Here is a 22,074-nt window from a genome sequence, read left to right as displayed (position 1 = left end):
CTGCCTATAATAAAAGGAAAAAAAGAAATTGTTTCATTCACTCTTTGACCATTTATCGAATGTTACCTCCCTCATGAGGTCTTTCCAGATTTCCTCAGCCAGGATTGTGCTTGATCATATCTTTGACACAGCTTGCTTGTTTTTTTTTTTTTTTTGAAATCTCTAATTGCATTAATATGTTTTAATATGTTTTTGTTGTGTATTAAGTTTGTGTGGTTATCTTACCTATTAGTCATATTTTGTGTGTATGAATGAGAAAATAACTTTATTTCATTTCAGGGAGCGGGCAGACATTCAGCCTCAGAACTTACGGAATTGCTTCTTGATGTCTGCGGCCTTGATGACTTTGAGCACGTTGAAGTTCACTGTCTTGCTCAGGGACCAGCACTTATCCAGCATGACAATGTCGCTGATCTGGACATCCCGAAGCAGGGGAACAGGTGCCTGGACATGTTCTTGTGGTACTTCTCGAAGCAATTGTACTTGCGGATGTAGTAGAGAGAGTCTCTGTGGATGACAGTGGTCCTCTGCATCTTCATCTTGGTCACAATGCCAGACAGGATCTGCCCTCAGTGGAGATGTTACCAGTGAACAGGCATTCCTTGTCAGTGTAGATGCCCTCAATAGTCTCTTTGGACCTCCTGAAGCCTAGCTTGCCAGTTTCCTTTAGCAGGATCCTCTTCTTGCTTTGAACAATGGTCAGCTGCTTGTGATAGGCATGCTCAGTCTCAATGTCCACCATCTTCTTGGCTGCCTGAGAAAAAACTAGACAATTATTATTATTATTATTATTTTGAGGTAGAGTTTTGCTTTGTCACCAGGCCGGAGTACAGTGGTAGTGGTGCGATCTTGGCTCACTGCAACCTCCGCCTTCCGGTTCAAGCAGATCTCCTGCCTGGGCCTCCTGAGTAGCAGGGACTACAGTTGCGCGCCACCACGCCCAGCTAATTTTTTTATTTTTAGTACAGACGGAGTTTCACCATGTTGGCCAGGATGGTCTCGATCTCTTGACCTCGTGATCCACCTGCCTTGGCCTCCCAAGGTATTAAGATTACAGGCATGAGCCACCACTCCCGGCCAAAACTAGACAATTTTTAAAGATTGAAAGCATTATCTTGATTCTGTTTATGGGTAATAAATATTTCTCAGTAAATATCTGTGAAATGTATTGAGTTGAACCAAAAAGAACATAATTATGAGCTGATAGCCACTGAGTTCTGTGTCAAATTCTCTTCGTGTGTTTCATCTCAATGTTCTTTAAACTGAAGGCCATTGTCACCAAAAGCTTATGTATAATGGGCTTCTTGGCAGAGAAAGAAGTTGGAAAACAGGTCAGGAATGCTGCCTTTATTGGTCCTGCTCCAACCATTAATTCCTCTTACAGGAAGTACATGTGCAGCAGGAAGCCTGAGAGGCAGAATAGAGCATTGGAGTATTATTCAGTGAAAGAAAACATGAATCCAGATCATTTGTCTGGTTTTTATAACAATGACGTCCTTTGTATGTCATCTGATTCTAATAGTAGATATTTAAATGATCAGTATCCACTAATAATAAGTACAGGGCTGGGTGCGGTGGCTCACGCCTGTAATCCCAGCACTTTGGGAAGCGAAAGCAGGTGGATCACCTGAGGTAGGGAGTTCGAGAACAAACTGGCCAACATGGAGAAGCCCCATCTCTACTAAAAATACAAAAACTAGCCAGGTGTGGTGGTGCATGCTTGTAATCCCAGCTACTTGTGCGGCTGAGGCAGGAGAATCGCTTGAACTGGGGAGCCAGAGGTTGCAGTGAGCCAAGATTGTGCCATTGCACTCCAGCCTGGGCAACAAGAGTGAAATTCTGTCTCGAAAAAAAAAAAAAACTAAGTTGAAGCACTAAGAGATTCCTAAATGAGACACCTTTAAAAAGTTAGGTTCTAGGCCAGGCGTGGTGGCTCATGCCTGTAATCCCAGCACTTTGGGAGGCCGAGGTGGGTGGATCACGAGGTCAGGAGTTCAAGACCTGCATGGCCAACATTGTGAAACCCCATCTCTACTAAAAATACAAAAGTTCGCCGGCTGTGGTGGTGGGTGCCTGTAATCCCAGCTACTGAGGAGGCTGAGGCAGGAGAATTGCTTGAACCTGGGAGGTGGAGGTTGCAGTGAGCCGAGATTGTGCCACTGCACTTCAGCCTGGGTGACAGAGCGAAACTCCTTCTCAAGAGAGAAAAAAAAAAAAAAAAAAAAGGTCAGGTTCTATTTATATGCCACATATTCTAAATATCTTACTGTGTGTACTGTCTTTAGTTTCAAGTTGGGGGAATGGGAACACTTGGGGTCCCTAGAACCACTGAAGGGTACTTCTAGTGTGGAATCCTTACATGGTTCTCATGGCCTAACCTACTGGTCACTTCTCCACTAAAAATGTGACCCAAAAAAGGTAAAATTTGCCTTGGGTCAATCTCAGAAAGTTAGACTTGTATCCAATAAGAAGAATTTAATATTACCTTGTAGATAAGGAACAGAATGACCATATATGTGACAGGAAATCACATACTTGTTGAACTTATTATTTATTTATTTATTTATTTATTTATTTATTTATTTATTTATTTATTTTTTAAGACAGAGTCACTCTGTTGCCCAGGCTGGAGTGCAGTGGTGCCATCTTGGCTCACTGCAACCTCTGCCTCCTGGGTTCAAGTGATTCTCCTGCCTCAGCCTCCCAAGTAGCTGGGACTATAGGCGCCCGCCACCACACCAGCTAATTTTTGTATTTTTTCACAGAGACGAGGTTTCACCATGCTGTCCAGGCTGGTCTCGAACTCCTGACCTCATGTGATCCACCCACCTGGGCCTCCCAAAGTGGTGGAATTACAGGTGTGAGCCACCATGCCCAGTAAACTTATTCTTTAAATGCTTATATAGTATTTACTCCAGTCCAAGTTCCTGTTCTAGGTACTTTTGAAACTTTTTAAATCCTCGTAATAACCCTTTGGGGGTTGGTACTATTATCCTCATTTCATAGATGGGGAAAATGAGGCATAGGTCATTCAGCTACTGAATAGGAGAACTGGAATTTGAACCCAGGTCATCTGGCTCTACAGTTCTATGCTCATAACTACTGTCCTTTCGAATTATTTGAATTGACCATCCCTGGACCTAAGACCACTGTTCTGATGAAATTCAAGGAGATTGCCTTTGAGGATTAGTCCAGGTAAGTAATGTCCCATTCCTTTTGATAATTTTATCAAGAAACATCTATTAAGTGCTTGATTGTAGGAGTTCCTTTGCCAAATGTTTCTTGAGTTTGGATGAACTTACAAGATAAGGAGTGAGTACCTATCTTTGGTGCATTTGGGTTAACCATGTAAAACAGGGGTATCCAGGCTTGTGGCTTCCCTGGGCCACACTGGAAGAAGAATTGTCTTGGGCCACATATAAATATACTAACACTAATGGTAGCTGATGAGCTAAAAAAAAAAAAAAAATCACAAAAAAACTCATAATGTTTTAAGACATTTTTGAATTTGTGTTGGGCCACATTTAAAGCCTTCCTGGGCTGCATGTGGGCTATGGGCCGTGGATTGATGTAAAGCTTACCAAAAGATAAGGGAATGTAAATGTTTCATATGTCTATAGTGCTCATAGAGTTCATAATTCATCACATTGATCCTCACATTTTACAGATGAGGAAACTGAGGCTTGGAAAGGTTGTGACTGACTTTCCAAAAGTCTGATAGATAGCAGAGTTAGTGCCCTAACCTAGTTCTCCTGATTCCAAATCTAGTGATCTTTCCTATATATTTAAATCCTTTTCCTGCAATAGAAATTTTGCTGTTACCTTGGCAACCCTGCCATACGGTGCCTGGAAACCATTGTATTGCCTTCTCTGTGTGCCACAAAGTTAAAAGTTTAACTGAAGTCAGCTTAACCACCAATCTCCCAGTCAAATTCCCTTCTTTCTGTGCTTCATTTTATTTATTTATTTATTTATTTATTTATTTATTTATTTATTTCAGTTTTTGATACAGAGTCTTGCTCTGTCGCCCAGGCCAGAGTGCAGTAGGGCAATCTCAGCTCACTGCAACCTCCACCTCCTGGGTTCAAGCAATTCTCCTGCCTCAGCCTCCCGAGTAGCCAGGATTACAGGTGTGTGTCACCACACCCAACTAATTTTTTGTAATTTTAGTAGAGATAGGGTTTCACCATGTTGGCCAGGTTGGTCTCATACTCTTGACCTCAACTGATTCACCCGCCTCGGCCTCCCAAAGTGCTGGGATTAGAGGCATGAGCCACCACAGCCAGCCTGTGCTTCATTTTAACATTTGCTAAGCTTAGTGCACTTGTCACCAAAAGCTTATTCAAGATGGGCTTCTTGGCAGATAGATCAAGTATGCTGTCTTTTTTGGTCCTGGTCCAGTCATTCTGTTTTAGTCTTGGGAAGTGGGTATGAACTAGGAAGCCTGAGAGACACAAAATAGCAGACTAAGGTAAGGCCTTTCCCTTACATGGCCTCACTTTCCACCTCTGATGTTGTAGTCATTCGCCTTTCAACTGCTTTTGTGAGGTGTGGCTATTCAGCAGAGGTGAAGGGCTTTTGCCTTTCTGTTGGTTTGAAGCAACAAACTCTATTTAGAGTGGTTTAGATAATGAGTAGTCTTTATTTTGGAGGAAATAACCATGCGGCGTCTTTTGTCAATAAAGGTTGCTAGGGATGGTGTAGTTCATTCATTTTTCATCCAGTTATGAAGTTAGGAAGGCTCAGATGAGAGCCTAAGCAAACTTTAACTAGTAGGTCATTTAAGATTTTGCCAGCAGGTGGCACTTCTCTTTACTCACTTGAGTCCCTTAATGTGATCTTAGACTTAAGTCTAGCCAGATGCTGACATGGTGGTGGCTCATTCCTGTATTCTCAGCACTTTGGGAGTTTGAGGCAGGCAGATCACTTGAGGTCAGGAGACAAGCCATGGCCAACATGGTGAAATCCCATCTCTACTAAAAATACACACAGAAAAAAAATTAGCTGGGCATGGTGGTGCACACCTGTAGTTCAAGCTACTTGGGAGGCTGTGGCAGGAGAATGACTTGAACCCAGGAGGCAGAGGCTGCAGTGAGCCGATATCATGCCACTGCACTCCAGCCTGGGTGACAGAACAAGACTCTGTCTAAAAAAAAAAAAAAGTTTAGCCAGACCCAAACATTTCTCTTTCCCTTTGTACCAGTGTAGTCTACAATATCTGTTTATCGATTGTAATATATATATACATATATATATATATATTTTTTTTTTTTTTTTTTTTTTGAGACGGAGTCTCACTCTGTCGCCCAGGCTGGAGTGCAGTGGCACGATCTCGGCTCACTACAAGCTCTGCCTCCCTGGTTCACGCCATTCTCCTGCCTCAGCCTCCCGAGTAGCTGAGATGGCGTTTCACCGTGTTAGCCAGGATGGTCTCGATCTCCTGACCTTGTGATCCGCCCGCCTCGGCCTCCCAAAGTGCTGGGATTACAGGTGTGAGCCACTGCACCCAGCCAGATTGTAATATATTTATACCTTCTTTCCACAAGGGATTTGAAGTTGCTTATAACATACAGTGTACAATAGTAAAATATGTAGAAAGGGAGAATATAAAGAATATCAAATTTGATTCAGGGTTCTTGGCAGCCACAGCAGTGAATGATATGGTTTCATTATCAGGTTTTTGGGTCAATGGGGAGGGGAAGAGAATAACTTTTCTAGGATTCGAAATAAAAAATGGAACTTCTGACCTAGAGCATTTCTATTGTGCCCTTCTCATCTCTCTAACCTAATTAATAAACTATTCTTGGCCTGTAAAAACTAAGGAATACTTACTTCTCTGCAGCCTCAGGGCTATGTAATCAGCATTCTTCAGTCTATCAGCTTCAGCTTTTCAAGATGCCAGCTTCACCCATTCATTCTTCTGCATAGATTGCCCTGGGCATTGGAAACAAAACCATATTCCTTAGGTAGGTTTGGGTGTGCTCACATCAATTCATGTTAAGAATCCCTTTCTCAAAGGCTGGGCAAGGTCTCTTAGGCCTGTAATCCCAGCACTTTGGGAGGCCGAGGCGGGCGGATTACCTGAGGTCAAGTGTTGGAGACCAGCCTGACCAACATGGAGAAACCCCGTCTCTACTAAAATATATAAAATTAGCTGGGCATGGTGGCGCATGCCTGTAATTCCAGCTACTCGGGAGGCTGAGGTAGGAGAATCGCTTGAACCCGGGAGGCGGAGGTTGTGGTGAGCCGAGATCGCGCCATTGCACTCCAGCCTGGGCAACAGAGCAAAACTCCGTCAAAAAAAAAAAACCTTTCTCACTGGTTGGAGAAAGAAGACCTATGTTTACACTCCAACAACATCAGAAAGCTATGCCAGGCCATGTCATAACCAAAAGCTAAATCTGTGTGATTGGTAATAATAGGTTTCTAGGGTTAAAAATAAATCGGTAAATTAAACTCTTTCAAGTTTCTAACAGGAAACCAGATTGAAACTGGTTTCCATTACCAATAAAGTTTGTATGGGATGGTGTGATCCGCAACAGAGTAGGCAGTGGTGGGGGCTGGCATGAGGGGCGGGCGGGAGAGACCCTAAAAATCCACCGCCCTTCGGTGGCAGGGGACTTCATGGTGTTTAGCCAGAGGTGCCCATCAACCCGAGCCTAAAGGACCAGCGTCTTGCCCCGCCCATCGCCGTCTGAGGTTAGGACAAAGATCGGGAGGCTGGACAGGGCTGGGGAGGGCGCTCCAGGGAAGCCGACCTGGCGTGGATTCCTACAGTTGCGGCCTGGGTCCCCACGCCTGGGAGAGGAGGCGACGCGGGGCCGGCGGCTTTGTGGCGCGCGGGTTCCAGCGCGGGGGAGGGGACAGAGGGCGAGCTGAGGGCCTCGAGTCCCAGCACTCCGCCCCGCTGCGGGCGCCGCGCATGGCCTGCCCCTTGCAGTCCGGCTTCCCCGCTCGCACGAACAGCCGCCTGGATGTGTTCCTGCGGCGGCATCTGCCGCCCGAGGTCTACGACGCGGTCCGCGCCTATGAGCCATGCATCGTGGTGTCCAACTCGGAGAACCACACCCTCAAGTACGTGGTGCTGAGCGACCGGCTCATCTACCTAACCGAGAACCCGCCCAAGTCCATCCGGCGGGTAGTGGCTCTGCGGGACGTCGTGGCCATTGACCTGGTGAGCGGCGCTGGTGGGCAGGCGGGCTCCGGAGCGCAGTGAGAATCCCCGGCTGAGGCTCCCAAATCCAGCCCTCCTGCGCGCGGGGAGGGCTGCCCCACCCTGCCCTCGACTCCCCTACTATTATTTGAGAACGAGGAACACAGGGAAGCTGTGGATTGCTGTGAGTACTCCTAATACAAACACGTTTCCCATTCTCCTTGTGTCTGCCTGTCCACCTCATTCTCCCGCCTCCCCTACCCCCACGTAGGGCTACAGGTTTGAGAACCGAGCTCCCTATCAAAAACACGTTTTAAAGTTGTTCCTTTGTTAACAAATCACCTATTCAGTGCCAGGCACTGTGCTAGACTCGGAGGATGCAAAAACGAAAGAGGCCCCCTACCTAGAAGCAGTTGCTGGAGGGCTAGAAAGCCAACACCCGTGCAAATAAATGCTGTGTGTTAAGTGCTGTTATATCTCATTTACTTTTTTGCCCCCGATGCTTACAGCATGTTAGGTGCTCAATAAGAATAAATGCATAAGGCCGGGCGCTGTGGCTCACGCCTGTAATCCTTACACTTTGGGAGGCCAAGGTGGATGGATCACCGGGGGTCAGGGGTTCAAGACCAGCCTGACCAACATGGTGAAACGCCGTCTCTACCAAAAATACAAAAATTACCCGGGCGTGGTGGTGTGCACCTGTAATCCCAACTACTTGGGAGGCTGAGGCACAAGAATCACTTGAACCTGGGAGGCGGAGGTTGCAGCGAGCTGAGATCGAGCCACCCGCACTCCAGCCTGAGCGACAGAATGAGTGAGACGCCGTTCCTTCCATCCCCTCCCCCCACAAAGAATAAATACATGAATAAGCAGATGCGTTAATGAGATGCGCACGGGACGCTTGGCAATCTCAGGCGGCTCACTTGATCCAAACTGGGCGCAGGGCCTGCTGGGAAACGTCTTGGAAGGAGGGGCGTGGACGCTAGGAGCTGGGCCTGAAAGACGTCGGGCCTGCCACAGCCTGTCCCGGGTTTTCGCGTCCTGCTCCTGTACCCCTTTCCTCCAGGAATAGATTTACCTTGTAAACCAGCAACAGACTGGAAGCACGGTCTCCTCTCCAATTACTGTTTTCCCCGCCTGGCTCCCTTTGTCTGAGATGCTCTCCAGGTGTGTTCTTGGTTTTTCCGTTGGGGGCAGGTGTCTAGCCTCCTTTTTTCATTCCCTTGACTGAGCCTCAAGGGAGAGGTTGGCGAGACGCTTGATGGAGCTGTTTTGCTGAGAGAGTCATGGCTTCTTTTGAACGAGTCTGTTAGAAAAGAATAAAATTAAATGAAAAAAAAGATTGTTTTTTTCTACTCGGAATACCTTTGTGAACTAATATAACTGTGCCAATTTGTTTTCTTTATTGAGGAAAAGTTCGGGGTACAACATTGCTTTTCCTCACTACCATTGTTTCCATTCTCTTGAACTAAAACAGTTTTTTTGGAGACAGTCTCACTCTGTCATCCAGGCTGGAGTGCAGTGGCACCATCATGGCTCACTGCCACCTCAACCTCCAGGGCTCAAGCCATCCTCCCACTTCAGCCTCCCAAGTAGCTGGGACCATCACAGCCGGTTAATTTTTTAAAAAATTTTTGTAGAGACAGGATCTTGTAGTGTTGCCCAAGCTAGTCTCAAACTCCTGGGCTCAAGTGATCCACTACAGACGTAAGCCACCGCACCTGGCCTTGAACTAATTTTTTTTTTTTAATTTAAATTTCCTTTACTAAATGTTTTTTTAAACTTTAGACTGGGCAAGGTGGCTCATGTCTATAATCCTAGCATTTTGGGAGGCCAAGGTGGGGGAATCACATGAGCTTAGGAGTTGGAGACTTGGGCAGCCTAGCGAGACCTTGTCTCTACAAAAATAAAAATAAATAGCTGTGTATGGTGGTGCATGCCAGTTGTACAAGCTACTTCATAGGCTGAAGTGGGAGGATACTTTGAGTTAAGGAGTTGGAGGCTGCATTAAGCCATTATCTCACCACTGCACTTCAACCTGGGTGACAGAACTAGACTGTCTCTAAAGCAACAAAAAACTTTAAAAGGGGCCAGGCGTGGTGGCTCACACCTGTAATCCCAGCTCTTTGGGAGGCCAAGGCTGGTGGATCACCCGAGGTAAGGAGTTCGAGATTCTCTCAAGAATCTAAGAATCTAGGCACGTGCCACCATGCCTAGCTAGATTTTGTATTTTTTGTAGAGACAGAGTTTTGCCATGTTGCCCAGGCTGCTGGGCTCAAACGATCCACCCACCTTGGCCTCCCAAAGTGTTGGCATTATATTACAAGCATGAGCCACTGTGCCTGGCTTGGTTTTTTTGTTTGTTTGTTTTTGTTTTTTACGTGTGAGAATCTAAGAAATACGGTAAAGCTCCTTTGGCCCTGAGCCAAGAATCCTACAAAAAAGGATACCAATTTATTTATTCATGCTTTCTGTACAAGGTTTACCTTTCAGGCATAAAGAATGTGTAATGACTATAAATGTCCTGAACAAATCTAAGCTTTCAACATTGTTGGTAGCTTGAATGTCCATCTTGCACAATATAGTTCAACTTTGGAAGTTGTGATAGGCAGAATAATTACGCACCAAAGATAAGCATTTGCTGAATCCCTGGAACCTGTGAATATGTTATATTACATGGAAAAGGAGAATTAAGGTTGCAGATGGAATTAAAGTTGCTAATCATTTGTCCTTAAAATAGGGAAGTTAATTTGAATTATCTGGGTGGGCTCAATGTGAACACTTTTTTTTTTTTTTTGAGATAGAGTCTCACTCTGTCGCCCAGGCTGGAGTGCAGTGGTGCAATCTCAGCTTACTGAACCTCTGCCTCCCAGATTCAAGCAATTCTCCCACCTCAGCCTCCTCCTAAGTAGCTGGGACTATAGGCGCGTACCACCATGACTGGCTAATTTTTGTAATTTTTTTTTTTTTTTTTTTTGAGACGGAGTCTTGCTGTGTCGCCCAGGCTGGAGTGCAGTGGCCGGATCTCAGCTCATTGCAAGCTCCGCCTCCCGGGTTTTTACGCCATTCTCCTGCCTCAGCCTCCCGAGTAGCTGGGACTACAGGCGCCCACCACCTCGCCCGGCTAGTTTTTTTTTGTATTTTTTAGTAGAGATGGGGTTTCACCGTGTTAGCCAGGATGGTCTCGAACTCCTGACGTCGTGATCCGCCCGTCTCGGCCTCCCAAAGTGCTGGGATTACAGGCTTGAGCCACCGCGCCCGGCCATTTTTGTAGTTTTAGTAGAGACAGGGTGTCGCCATGTTGGCCAGGCTGGTCTCAAACTCCTGACCGTCCAACCTCTTGCACTTTTAAAGATGTGTTTATGGCTGGGTGTGGTGGATCACGCCTGTAATCCCAGCACTTTCGGAGGCCAAGGCAGGCAGATCACCTGAGGTCAGGAGTTTGAGATCAGCCTGGCCAACATGGTGAAGACCCATCTCTACTAAAAATATAAAAATTGTCCGGGTGCGGTGGCTCACTCCTGTAATCCCAGCACTTTGGGAAGCCAAGATGGGTGGATCACCTGAGGTTGGGAGTTTGAGACTACCCTGACCAACATGGAGAAACCCCGTCTCTACTAAAAATATGAAATTAGCCAAGTGTGGTGGCGCATGCCTGTAATCCCACCTACTCGGGAGGCTGAGGCAGCAGAATAGATTGAACCCAGGAGGTGAAGGTTGCGGTGAGCTGAGATTGCACCATTGCACTCCAGCCTGTGCAACAAGAGTGAAACTTGGTCTCAAAAAATATATATATGTGTGTGTGTGTGTGTGTATATGTGTGTACGTGTGTGTGTGTATAATATATATATAAATTAGCCAGGTGTGGTAGCACACACCTGTAAGCCCAGCTACTTGGGAGGCTGAGGTGGGAGAATCACTTGAACCTTGGAGGTGGAAGTTGCAGCGAGCCAAGATTGCGCCATTGCACTCCAGCCTGGGCAACAGAGTGAGACTCTGTTTCAAAAAAATCAAAATTAAAAATTACAAAAAAAGTGGAAGAGAGAGGCAGAAGAAGAGTCGGTGGCCAACTGATGCAGCACGAGAAAGACTTGACTAGCCATTGCTAGTTTTGAAGGTGGAAGAAGGCCTTAGGCAAGGAATGTAGGCGGCCTGTAGAAGCTAGAAAAGGCAAGGAAATTGATTTTTCTCTAAAGCTTCCAGAAGGTCCTGCCAACACATTAATTTATTTAGTAGAGATGGGGTCTTGCCCTGTTTCCCAGGCTGGTCTCGAACTCCTGTCCTCAAATGATCCTCCCACCTTGGGAGGATTCTAAAGTTGTAACTGCCCAGTGAATTCACCTTGCCTGATGCCTAGACAGAGCCAGTTTATCAAGACAGGGGAATCACAATAGAGAAAGACTAATTTATGCAGAGCAGGCTGTGCAGGAGACTGGAGTTTTATTATTACTCAAAGTAGGCTCCCTGAGCATTTGGGGATCAGAGTTTTTAAGGACAACTTGTTGGTTGGGGGAAGCCAGGGAGTCAGGAGTGGTGATTGGTTAGGCAGGAGATGAAATCATAGGGAATGGAAGCTGTCCTCTGGTACTGAGTCAGTTCCTGGGTGGGGGCCACAAGATCAGATGAGCCAGTTAATCGATCTGGGTGGTGCCAGGTGATTCATCAGGTTCAGCATCTGCAAAATATCTCAAGCACTGATCTTAGGAACAAATAAAGTCCCTTATGCCTCTGAGCCCCAGCCCTCCTTGTTCCATGTTAGGCCAGATTAACTCTAGTTCCTGACATAGGTCACATTTATCTCAGGGGAAAAAAAGCCCTTACAAATAATGCAGATAAAATTCTATTCCCTTCACAAAGGAAAAAAAAAAAATTAATGGTAACAGCAGCAAAAAGTTAGACCAGAGTGTACACATGTTTGTTTTGAAGAAGGGTACAAGTGAGATTTCCCTTCCAGCAAAAATGAGCTTAAAGTGCACTTGACGATCTCAGTACATGTTGGATGTGGTTCATTTTCTCAAAGAAAGGGTTTCCAAGTTACCTGGGCAGATATTTTATAAAGGGCTGACATTTTCTTTAAAAGTTACTTTTGAAAAAATTCTCTAGAGTTCTGCTCCTGGGTGCATCAAAAATACTACTTAAGCCATACTAAGGTTAGACACTTCTTTTTTTGTTTGTTTGTTTGAGCAGGAGTCTCGCTCTGTTGCCCAGGCTGGAGTGCGGTGGCAAGACCTGGGCTCACTGCAACTTCCACCTCCTGAGTTCAAGCGATTCTCTTGCCTCAGCCTCCCGAGTAGCTGGGATTACAGGCTCGCACCACCAAACCTGGTTAATTTTTGTATTTTTAGTAGAGATGGGGTTTCACCATGTTGGCCAGGCCAATCTTGAAATCCTAACCTGAGGTGATCTGCCCGCCTCGACCTCCCAAAGTGCTGGGATTATAGGCGTGAGCCACCGCGCCCAGCTGGTTACATTTTTAAGTGTGAGAACAATGCAGAGCAGTCTATGAATTTCCTACAGATAACTGTCCTTCAAATCCATCCCATCGCATACAGGAAAGAAAATCTGTCAACTCCAGCAGTACTCGCCTCTCTTTCTGCTAGTCCTTTCACCTCTCCCCTCCAACCCTTCCGTTGATATCTGCTTTCTAGGTATCCCAGGCTCCAGGAGGCCTCTTGAACAAGAACAAATGCATCTTTTACAGCCTGGCCTGCTTGCTTGCCATGAACAGTTTGTCCTCCTTCAAGGTGGTTGAAATAATCACATTTTTAATCACTTATTTTATCCTTGGTGACATTATTGAACACCTGCTACTTGCTATGCAGTCTAAAAAAGAATAATGCAATCCTTTTCTAAAGGAGACAGTCACTGGAACATAATAGTTCAAAACAGTAGAATAGTGTTGGTGGTATAGTGGTGAGCATAGCTGCCTTCCAAAACAGTAGAATCTCCAATAGAGGTATTCCTAGGATGCTATGATACCACAAAATACTGTCTTCTGCTTTTGCATGGAAAGAGGAAGGGGAGGTAAACAGAATAGATTCAGGAGGTGGAATTGTATAAGTACCTAAGATCACAGGCTCTGAAATCAGATTGCTTGTCTTCAAATCCCAGTCCTGCCACAACCCTAAAAAAACTACTTAACTTCTCTCTGCCTCAGTTCCTTCATCTATGAAATGGAGAAAATAATAAGAACTACCTCTTAAGGTTGTTGTGAAGATCAGTTGAGATCATTCATGTGATACATTTAGCACAGTGAATAGGTCGGAACAAGTAATCAATGCTAGTTGTTATTACTTTGCAGAAATATGAAGGACTCTTGAAGGATGAATGCTGTTTTTCCAGGCATGCATTGTGAACCTGTCTATTATAGCAGTCAGCTCACTGCCTTATAATTAGCTGGATTCATTTTTGTCTCCACACAATATCTTAGTCATCTTTGTAAACCAGGCCTGGCAAATATCAGTTCAATGTGTAGTAGTTGAATGGGTAAACATATAACAAAGGACAAAGCTCATATTTCGTTAATTTACAGTTGTGGACTTCTATTTTTAATCAATTTTTAAAAACATTTTATCAGCACATTTACCTATATTATGAAGGGGGGAATGGAAGTGTTGGGCCGGGCGCGGTGGCTCATGCCTGTAATCCCAGCACTTTGGAAGGCTGAGGTAGGTGGATCATGAGGTCAGGAGTTCAAGACCAGCCTGGCCAACATGGTGAAACCCCGTTTCTACAAAAAATACAAAAATTGGCTGGGCATGGTGGCATGTGTCTGTAATCCCAGCTACTCGGAGGCTGAGGCAGGAGAATTGCTTGAACCTGGGAGGCGGAGGTTGCAGTGAGCCGAGATTGCACCACTGTACTCCAGCCTGGGCAACAAAGCAAAACTCTGTCTCAAAAATAAATAAATAAATAAATAAATAAATAAATTTGGTTCTCTCATTTGTAATCAGGAAAAGGCAATTAAACAAAAGAGGTACTATTTGATTTTTCTTTTTTTTTTTTTTTTTTGAGACTTTGTCGCCCAGGCTGGATTGCACTGGTGACATCTCTGCTCACTGCAACCTAGACCTCCCAGGCTCAAGTGATCCTCCCACCTCAGCCTCCTGAGTAGCTGGGATTACAGGCACACTCCACCATGCTCGGCTATTTTTTGTAATTTTTGTAGAGACAGAGTTTTGCTATGTTTCCCAGGCTGATCTCAAACTCCTGGACTCAAGTGATCTGCCCGCCTCAGCCTCCCAAAGTGCTGGGATTACAGATGTGAGCCACTGCACCCGGCCAGAGATCAAAGTTTCAAAGTTAAACTATAAACTAGGCTCCTTCCAAAATTAGTTTCATGGATGCCCAGGAATGAACAAGAATAGCTTGGAAGTTAGAAGCCAGATGGAGTTGGTTAGGTCGCATCTCTTTCACTGTTTCAGTTATAATTTTATAATGGCAGTTATACTTATAGAGTTGTTGGCTTCAATTGGTTAATTAAATACACTTAAAAGAGTGCTTAGAACATGGTAAGACCTAAATATACATTAGTTATTATTAATAACCTTTATTTACATATATTAAGTCAATTAAGGCACACTATGAATCTGTAAGATTGATATGGTCCCTTTTTCAAATTAGGGCACCTGGCTTTAGGAAATTTAGCAAATTTGGAAAGAAAATAATTGTTTTTTGAGTACTGATTATGTATTAGGAAAATGCAATTAAACAAAGAATTTACAAATTAAATTGCAATTAAACAAAAATTTAAACATTTAAAATGTTATCTCATTTATTCTTTTTTTTTTTTTTTTTTTGAGACAGAGTCTCTTTCTGTGGCCCAGGCTGGAGGGTAGTGGTGCAATCTCAGCTCACCACAACCTCCACCTCCCGGTTCAAGCGATTCTTGTGCCTTAGCCTCCCAAGTAACTGAGGTTACAGGGGTACACCACCATGCCTGGCTAATTTTTGTATTTTTTAGTAAAGATGGGGTTTCACCATGTTGGCCAGGCTGGCCTTGAACTCCTGACCTCAGGTGATCCACCTGCCTCAACCTCCCAAAGTGCTGGGATTACAGGTGTGAGCCACTGCACCCTGCTGAATTTATTCTTCCTAAAAATTCTGCCTGGTAGGTATATCAATTCAATGTGTTCAAAAACACAATTGCTCATTTCCATCCCCAAATCTGTTCCTCCTTGGTTTTCCCTATTTTACCAAATGACATCATCTTCCATTACCCTTGATTCAGTCTTTAACTTGCCACATCCAACTCATCAGTTGGTTCTTTTGACTTGTTTTCCAAAGTATATTCATGAACTTTCTGACCCTATTTTCTGTTGCCACCTGTACAGTTTCTTAACTAGACTTTTGAAATTGCCTCCAAACTCATTCCTTCCCATATAGCAGTTGGTGGAACTACCATTGCAAAATTGTGACTGAAACAGTGAAAGAGATCTGACCTAACTGACTCCATTTTACTTCTAACCTCCAAGTTATCCTTGTTCATTCCTGGGCATAGGCTGAACTAACTTTTGGAGGAACTTAGTTTATAGTTTAAAACAAAGATAATAATAGCCCTTTCCCAAAACAAACACCCTTCTTGGGTAAGAACTAGACTGCCATTGTAGGACTAACAAATTGCCACAAGATTAGAAATTATGGTTTAGGAGACATGCATCCGGAGGCTACAAGATTGTGACTCTCCTCAAATTGCTCCAGGGGATAACATCACTATTGTAAAACTTAAGGGCAGTGCTTGAGATATTTTGCAGACTCTGTACTTGATGGATCGGCTGGCACCACCCAGATAGGATAAACTGAGTTGTCTGATCTTATGGCCCCCACCCAGGAACTGACTCAGGGTAAAAGAACAGATTTGGCTCCCTATGATTTCGTCTCCGACCCAACCAGTCAACACTCCTGACTCACTGCCCCCACCCCAAAATTATCCTTAAAAACTCTAATCCCCGAATTCTCAGGGAGACCGTTTTGAGTAATATTAAAACTCTAGTCTCCCATACAGCTGGCTCTGCACGAATTACTCCTTCTCTATTGCAATTCCCCTGTCTTGATAAATTTGCCCTGTCTAGACAGCAGGCAAGGTGAACCTGTTGGATGGTTACATTGTGATTATCTTTGAAACATAAATCATAAATGAAATTATAACATGCTTCTGATTCAAAATCTCCATGAGCCTCCAAACTCCTTATTGCTTACAAAAGCCTGCATGATTTAACCCTGCTGTCTCTCTGACTCATCTCCTACCACTCTTCCCCAAGCTCTTTATGCCCTTCTATACCTCAGGGCCTTTGCACTTGCCTTTCTACCTAGAACACTCGAGATCCTCAGGGGGTTGGTTCTTTTGTGTAAGTCATATTTCAGCCCAAACTCGGCATCGCTTCCACAAGGCTGCCTCTCTGACCACTCAAACTAAAAGTACCATTCCCCCATCACACTGACCACATCTGTTTGTTTCAAAGCAGTTATCACTATTTGCATTTTATAAGATTAACTTGTTTAACAATTTGCTGTTCTCTATCTCCCATGGTAAATGTAAGCTACATGGGAGTAGGAACTTGCCTCTCTTGTTCATCCCTGTGTCACTGTGCATTACATTCCCTGACACTTAGATGATCAATAACTATTTGTTGATTAGAAGAATGAATTCATTAATAAATGCTCAGATCTATCATATGGCTTATCTCTTAGATAAGGAGTTCATATTTCCTTATATCCAAGTGTTGAGGGATCCCAGAAACTGACCGCTTATCACACTGGCCAGGGTTACTCAGGCAGTGGGTGGCAGAGCCTGGATAAAATCTTATAGGTCTCATGATGCTTGTGTTTAGCTCTCTTCACACTTCTTTGTGCATATTTTGAGATGATCCCTGTGTTGTTTAGCTGTATCGTGTGTTTTGACAGGTATTAAGAGTTATGTATGCTGAGGCCATATTATAGATGCTTCTTTTCTTTTCCAGGTTTCTGCTTTATTTTGACTCCTTTATAGCATTTTAAGGCTCTCATTATGGGAGACAGTAGGAAGTGGTAAACACCGCACTCGGCCAGGTTCTGTTCATTTTTAAAAGCCCCAGGATATGGGCTGGGTGTGGTGGCCCACGCCTGTAATCACAGCACTTTGGGAGGCCAAGGTGGGCAGATCATTTGAGGCCAGGAGTTTGAGACCAGCCTGACCAACATGGTGAAACCCCATCTCTACTAAAAGATACAAAAATTAGCTGGGTGTCTTGGCACATGCCTCTAGTCCCAGTTACTTGGGAGGCTGAGGCATGAGAATCTCTTGAACCTGGGAGGCAGAGGTTGCAGTGAGCTGAGATCGTGCCACTGTACTCCAGCTTGGGAGACAGTAGGACTCTGTCTCAAAAAAAAGTCCCAAGATACGGGATACTTAGTCATACGTCTTAGTATCAGAGGCTTCATCTCATCCATCTCAGCACATGTTTGCTTATTCACCATGACAGGGAGAAATTAACTTAGCAAATGTATGTACTGGTTTTTAAGCTTCTACCTAGAACTGATACGTGCCACTTTTCACATTTTATTAGCCAGAGTCAGGCACATTGCCATGCCTAACTTAAAAGGGGACAGGAAAATGTGATTCAACCATGTGTGCATTCCACATGTCTGGAAGAGAGAAAACAGTAATATTTGTGAGCAGTACTTAATGACTATCTCAAGCTGTTGACATTTATTGAGTGCTTACTATATGCCACTTAGATGCTGTTCTAAGTGCTTAGCTTGGAACTTCATCCTCATAACAACCCAGATAATATTCTTAGCTCAGTTTTACAGACAAGAGACCTAAATTACAGAGAGTTTAAGCAATTTGCCCAAGGTTGTCCATGAAGTGGCAAAATCAGAATTTGAATTTAGATCATCTGGCTCCAGAGTCAGTGCTTTAATCTCTAGCCTACAGCTCCTTCAGTACCCAGTAGATCATTAAAAAAAAAAATTTTTTTTTGGTTGCCTGAATTCCCACAAGACTTTAAGCCCTTTGAAAACAGAAACCCATCTTATATTTTGTATGTTTCAGTTTTGGCCTTTGTAGTAGGAGCTTAAAAATACTTATGGTGAATTGAACTGAACAAATCAGACACTAGATAATCAACTGCTGAAAGCTTAGGGGTCTTTTTTCCTCTGAAATTAAAAACTGATAAAAGAAATATGAATCAAGGCTATGAAAGCAAGAATAACGGATAAGATAAATACGGATTTATTCACAAAATATGGGAAACCAAGAAATAAGAGGTACTCCTTTGCATTTTGAAAGTAATATTTTAAAATTTACAAAGAAATCACAAACATCTCTATTAAAAAGTGGGCCAAGAGGCCACGTGCAGTGGCTCACGCCTGTAATCCTAGCACTTTGGGAGGCTGAGGTGGGCAGATCACTTGAGGTCAGGAGTTCAAGACCAGCCTGGCCAATATGATGAAACCCCATCTCTACTAAAAATAAAAAAATTAGCTGGGCGTGGTGCACATGCATGTAATCCCAGCTACTCAGGAGGCTAAGGCTGAGAATCGTTTGAATCCAGGAAGTGGTGGTTGCAGTGAGCTGAGATTGCACCACTGCATTCCAGCCTGGGCGACATAGCGAGACTCCTCCAAAAAAAAAAAAAAAAAAAAAAGTGGGCAAAGGACATGAACAGATACTTCTCAAAAGAAGATATACATGTGGCCAACAAATATGTGAAAAAAAGTTCAACATCACCAATCATTAGAGAATGCAAATCCAAACCACAGTGAGATACTATCTCACACCAGTCAGAATGGTGATTATTAAAAAGTCAAAAACAACAGATGCTGGTGAGATTGTGGAGAAAAAGGAACCCTTTTACAATGGGAGTGTAAATTAGTTCAATCATTGTGGAGGACAGTGTGGCAATTCCTCAAAGACCTAGAGGCAGAAATACCTGGCCGCTACACTCTAGCCAGGGCAACAGAGCAAGACTCTGTCTCAAGAAAAAAAAAAAAGAAAGACAGAAAACGTGGTACATATATACCATGGAATACTATGCAGGCATCAAAAGGAATGAGATCATGTCCTTTGCAGAGGCATGGATGGAGTCGGAAGCCATTATCCTCAGCAAATTAATGCAGGAACAGAAAACTAAACACCACATGTTCTCACTTATAAGTAGGAGCTAAATGATGAGAACACATGGACACATGGTGGGGAATGACATACACTGGGGCCTGTCAGAGGGTGGGGGGTGGGAGAAGGGAGAAGGGAGAGGATCAGGAAGAATAGCTAGTGGATGCTGGGCTTAATACCTGGGTGATGGAATGATCTGTGCAGCAAATCACCATGGCACAGATTTATCTATGTATTAGTTGGTGCAAAAGTAATTGCTGTTTCGGACCGTGGATTTTAAATCATTATAACTAGGCTCAAACACATCTTTATTCATTAAGATAGTAGCCATTACAATCAACACATTTTTGCCAACAAGAAATAAGTTTGTTAATTCCTTTAGCTTAAAAATCCGTGCTTTGGGGCTCAACGAACTCTTGAAAAGCATTTTCTGCATCCTGCTGGTTGTGGAAGCATTTTCCCTGCTCGAAGTTGTGAACATGCTTGAAGAAGGGGCAGTCAGTTGGTGAGAGGTCAGATGAATATGACGGATGAGGCAGAACTTCGTAGCCCAATTCTTTCAACTTCTGAAGCGTTGGTTGTATGATGTGCAGTCAGATATTGTTGTGGAAAAGAACTGGGCCTTTCCTATTGACCAATGCCGGCTGCAGGCGTTGCAGTTTTTGGTGCATCTCATCTATTTGCTGAGCATACTTCTCAGATGTAATGGGTTTCCTGGGATTCAGAAAGCTGTGGTAGATCAGACCGGCAGCGGATCACCACACAAGGTGACCATGACCTTTTTTTCAGTGCAGGTTGGCTTTGGGAAGTGATTTGGAGCTTCTTCTCCGTCCTACCACTGAGCTGGTTGTCACTGATTGTAGTATAAAATCCACTTTTCATCACACATCACAATCCAATTGAAAAAATTGTTCGTCGTTGTTGCGTAAAATAAGAGAAGACAACACTTCAAAACGATGATTTTTAAATTTTTTGCTTGGCTCATGAGACACGGCATTTATCAAGCTTTTGCACATGTCCAATTTGCTTCAGATGCTGAATGACCATAGAATGGTCGACGTTGAGTTCTTCCGAAACTTCTTGTGTAGTTGTAAGAGGATCGGCCTCGATGATTGCTCTCAATTTGTTATTGTCAGCTCCAATGGCCAGCCTTCATGCTCCTCATCTTCAAGGCTCTGGTCTCCTTCTTGAACCACTACTGCACTGTACACTTGTTAGCGGTTCCTGGGCCAAATGCATTGTTGATGTTGCGCGTTGTCTCCACTGCTTTATGATCCATTTTGAACTTGAATAAGAAAATTGCTCAAAAAGACAAAAATAATTTCCTTTTCCTCTAACCTCATTTCTATAGTCTAAAATAAATATAAAATATGGGGTTGGCACGGTGGCTTATGCTTGTAATCCCAGCACTTTGGGAGGCTGAAGCAGGTGAATCACTTGAGGCCAGGAGTTTAAGACCAGCCTGGCCAACCTGGTGAAACCCTGTCTCTACTAAAAATACAAAATTAGCTGGGCATGGTGGCATGGGCCTGTACTCCCAGCTACTTGGGAGGCTGAGGTAGGAGAATTGCTTGAACCTGGGAGGTGAAGGTTGCAGTGAGCCATGGTCATGCCACTGTACTCCAGAGTGAGACACCCTCTCAAAAAAAAATTAAATAAATTAAATAAATAAATAATAAAATAAATATAAAATAAACAGCAAGTAATAAGTCATTAGCAAAAAAAAAGTGAGAAACATGCATTAAAATGATGTGTAACATAACCACATTTATTTAAGGATGTATTCCAATATCGAACAGCAAATTTCAACAATGCAAAAACCACAATTATGTTTGCACCAACCTAATAGCAAACCTGCACGTTCTGCACATGTATCCCTGAACTTAAAAGTTGAAAATAAAGACTGGGGATGGTGGCTCACACCCGTAATCCCAGCACTTTGGGAGGCCAAGTTGGGCAGATTGCCTGAGGTCAGGAGTTTGAGACTAGTCTGGCCAACATGGTAAAATCCTGTCTCTAATAAAAATAAAAAAGTTAGCCAGGCATGGTGGCGGGCACCTGTAATCCCAGCTACTCAGGATGCTGAGGCAGGAGAATCACTGGAACTTGGGAGGCAGAGTTTGCAGTGAGCTGAGATCTCGCCACTGCACTCCAGCCTGGGTGACAGTGAGACTCCATCTTGGAAAAAAAGAAAAAGAATGTTGGAAATTTTTTTTTTTTGAGACGGAGTCTTGCTCTGTCGCCCAGGCTGGAGTGCAGTGGCGCGATCTCGGCTCACTGTAACCTTCACCTCCCAGGTTCACCCCATTCTCCTGCCTTAGCCTCCCGAGTAGCTGGGACTACAGGCATCCGCCACCATGCCTGGCTAATTTTTTGTATTTTTAGTAGAGACAGGGTTTCACCGTGCTAGCCAGGATGGTCTCGATCTCCTGACCTCATGATCCGCCCACCTCGGCCTCCCACAGTGCTGGGATTACAGGCATGAGCCACTGTGCCTGGCCTATGGAAATTTTTTTAAAAAAGTAATGTTTTGATAAAAGTAAGAGAAATTAATATCAGTTGCAAATATAAATATGGTGAAAAATGATATAGATACATTTGTGAGTGATATATTATTCTTAGAGACCCCACAACTCTCCATTCAAGATTGTCATCCTTCAAAGCCCAGACTGGTATCATTGTTGTTGTTGATGAGGTTCAAGGACCAGTGTAGCTGAAAAGACCTAGGTGGGATGTAGCATCCTTTTCCTAGGGCCAGGATTTGAAAGATTTTTTTTTCTCACTTTTAGTCTTTCTTGGCTGTGTATCTAGGCCCTGAGGCAATGAT

At 43.9% G+C, this 22,074-nt stretch overlaps 1 protein-coding gene and 1 pseudogene across 11 annotated transcripts in view; one reads left to right on the top strand and one right to left on the bottom strand.

The window, feature by feature from the left end:
- Positions 1 to 237: 237 nt before the first annotated feature.
- On the bottom strand, positions 238 to 6,851 carry LOC102142724 (small ribosomal subunit protein uS17-like; annotated as a pseudogene).
- Positions 6,727 to 22,074, top strand: part of C11H12orf56 (chromosome 11 C12orf56 homolog) — a 114,947-nt gene continuing 99,599 nt past the window's right edge. For 9 of the 11 annotated variants that reach the window (XR_012420437.1, XR_012420436.1, XR_012420438.1 and 6 more), the window contains exon 1: positions 6,727 to 7,174. Coding sequence is in view for 6 of the 11 variants with exons in the window: in XM_074007350.1 (XP_073863451.1) it covers positions 6,923 to 7,174 (252 nt within the window). In the remaining 5 variants the exon portion in view is untranslated. Of the gene's footprint in view, positions 7,338 to 22,074 lie in introns of all 11 variants that reach the window. The other 2 variants (XM_074007346.1, XM_074007347.1) reach the window with 2 other exon arrangements.

Source organism: Macaca fascicularis, chromosome 11 (assembly GCF_037993035.2).
Source record: "Macaca fascicularis isolate 582-1 chromosome 11, T2T-MFA8v1.1".
In the NCBI taxonomy this organism is placed as follows: Eukaryota; Metazoa; Chordata; class Mammalia; order Primates; family Cercopithecidae; genus Macaca; species Macaca fascicularis.
Note: the sequence above shows the minus strand (reverse complement) of the source record. Positions and strands in the feature narration are given on the sequence as shown.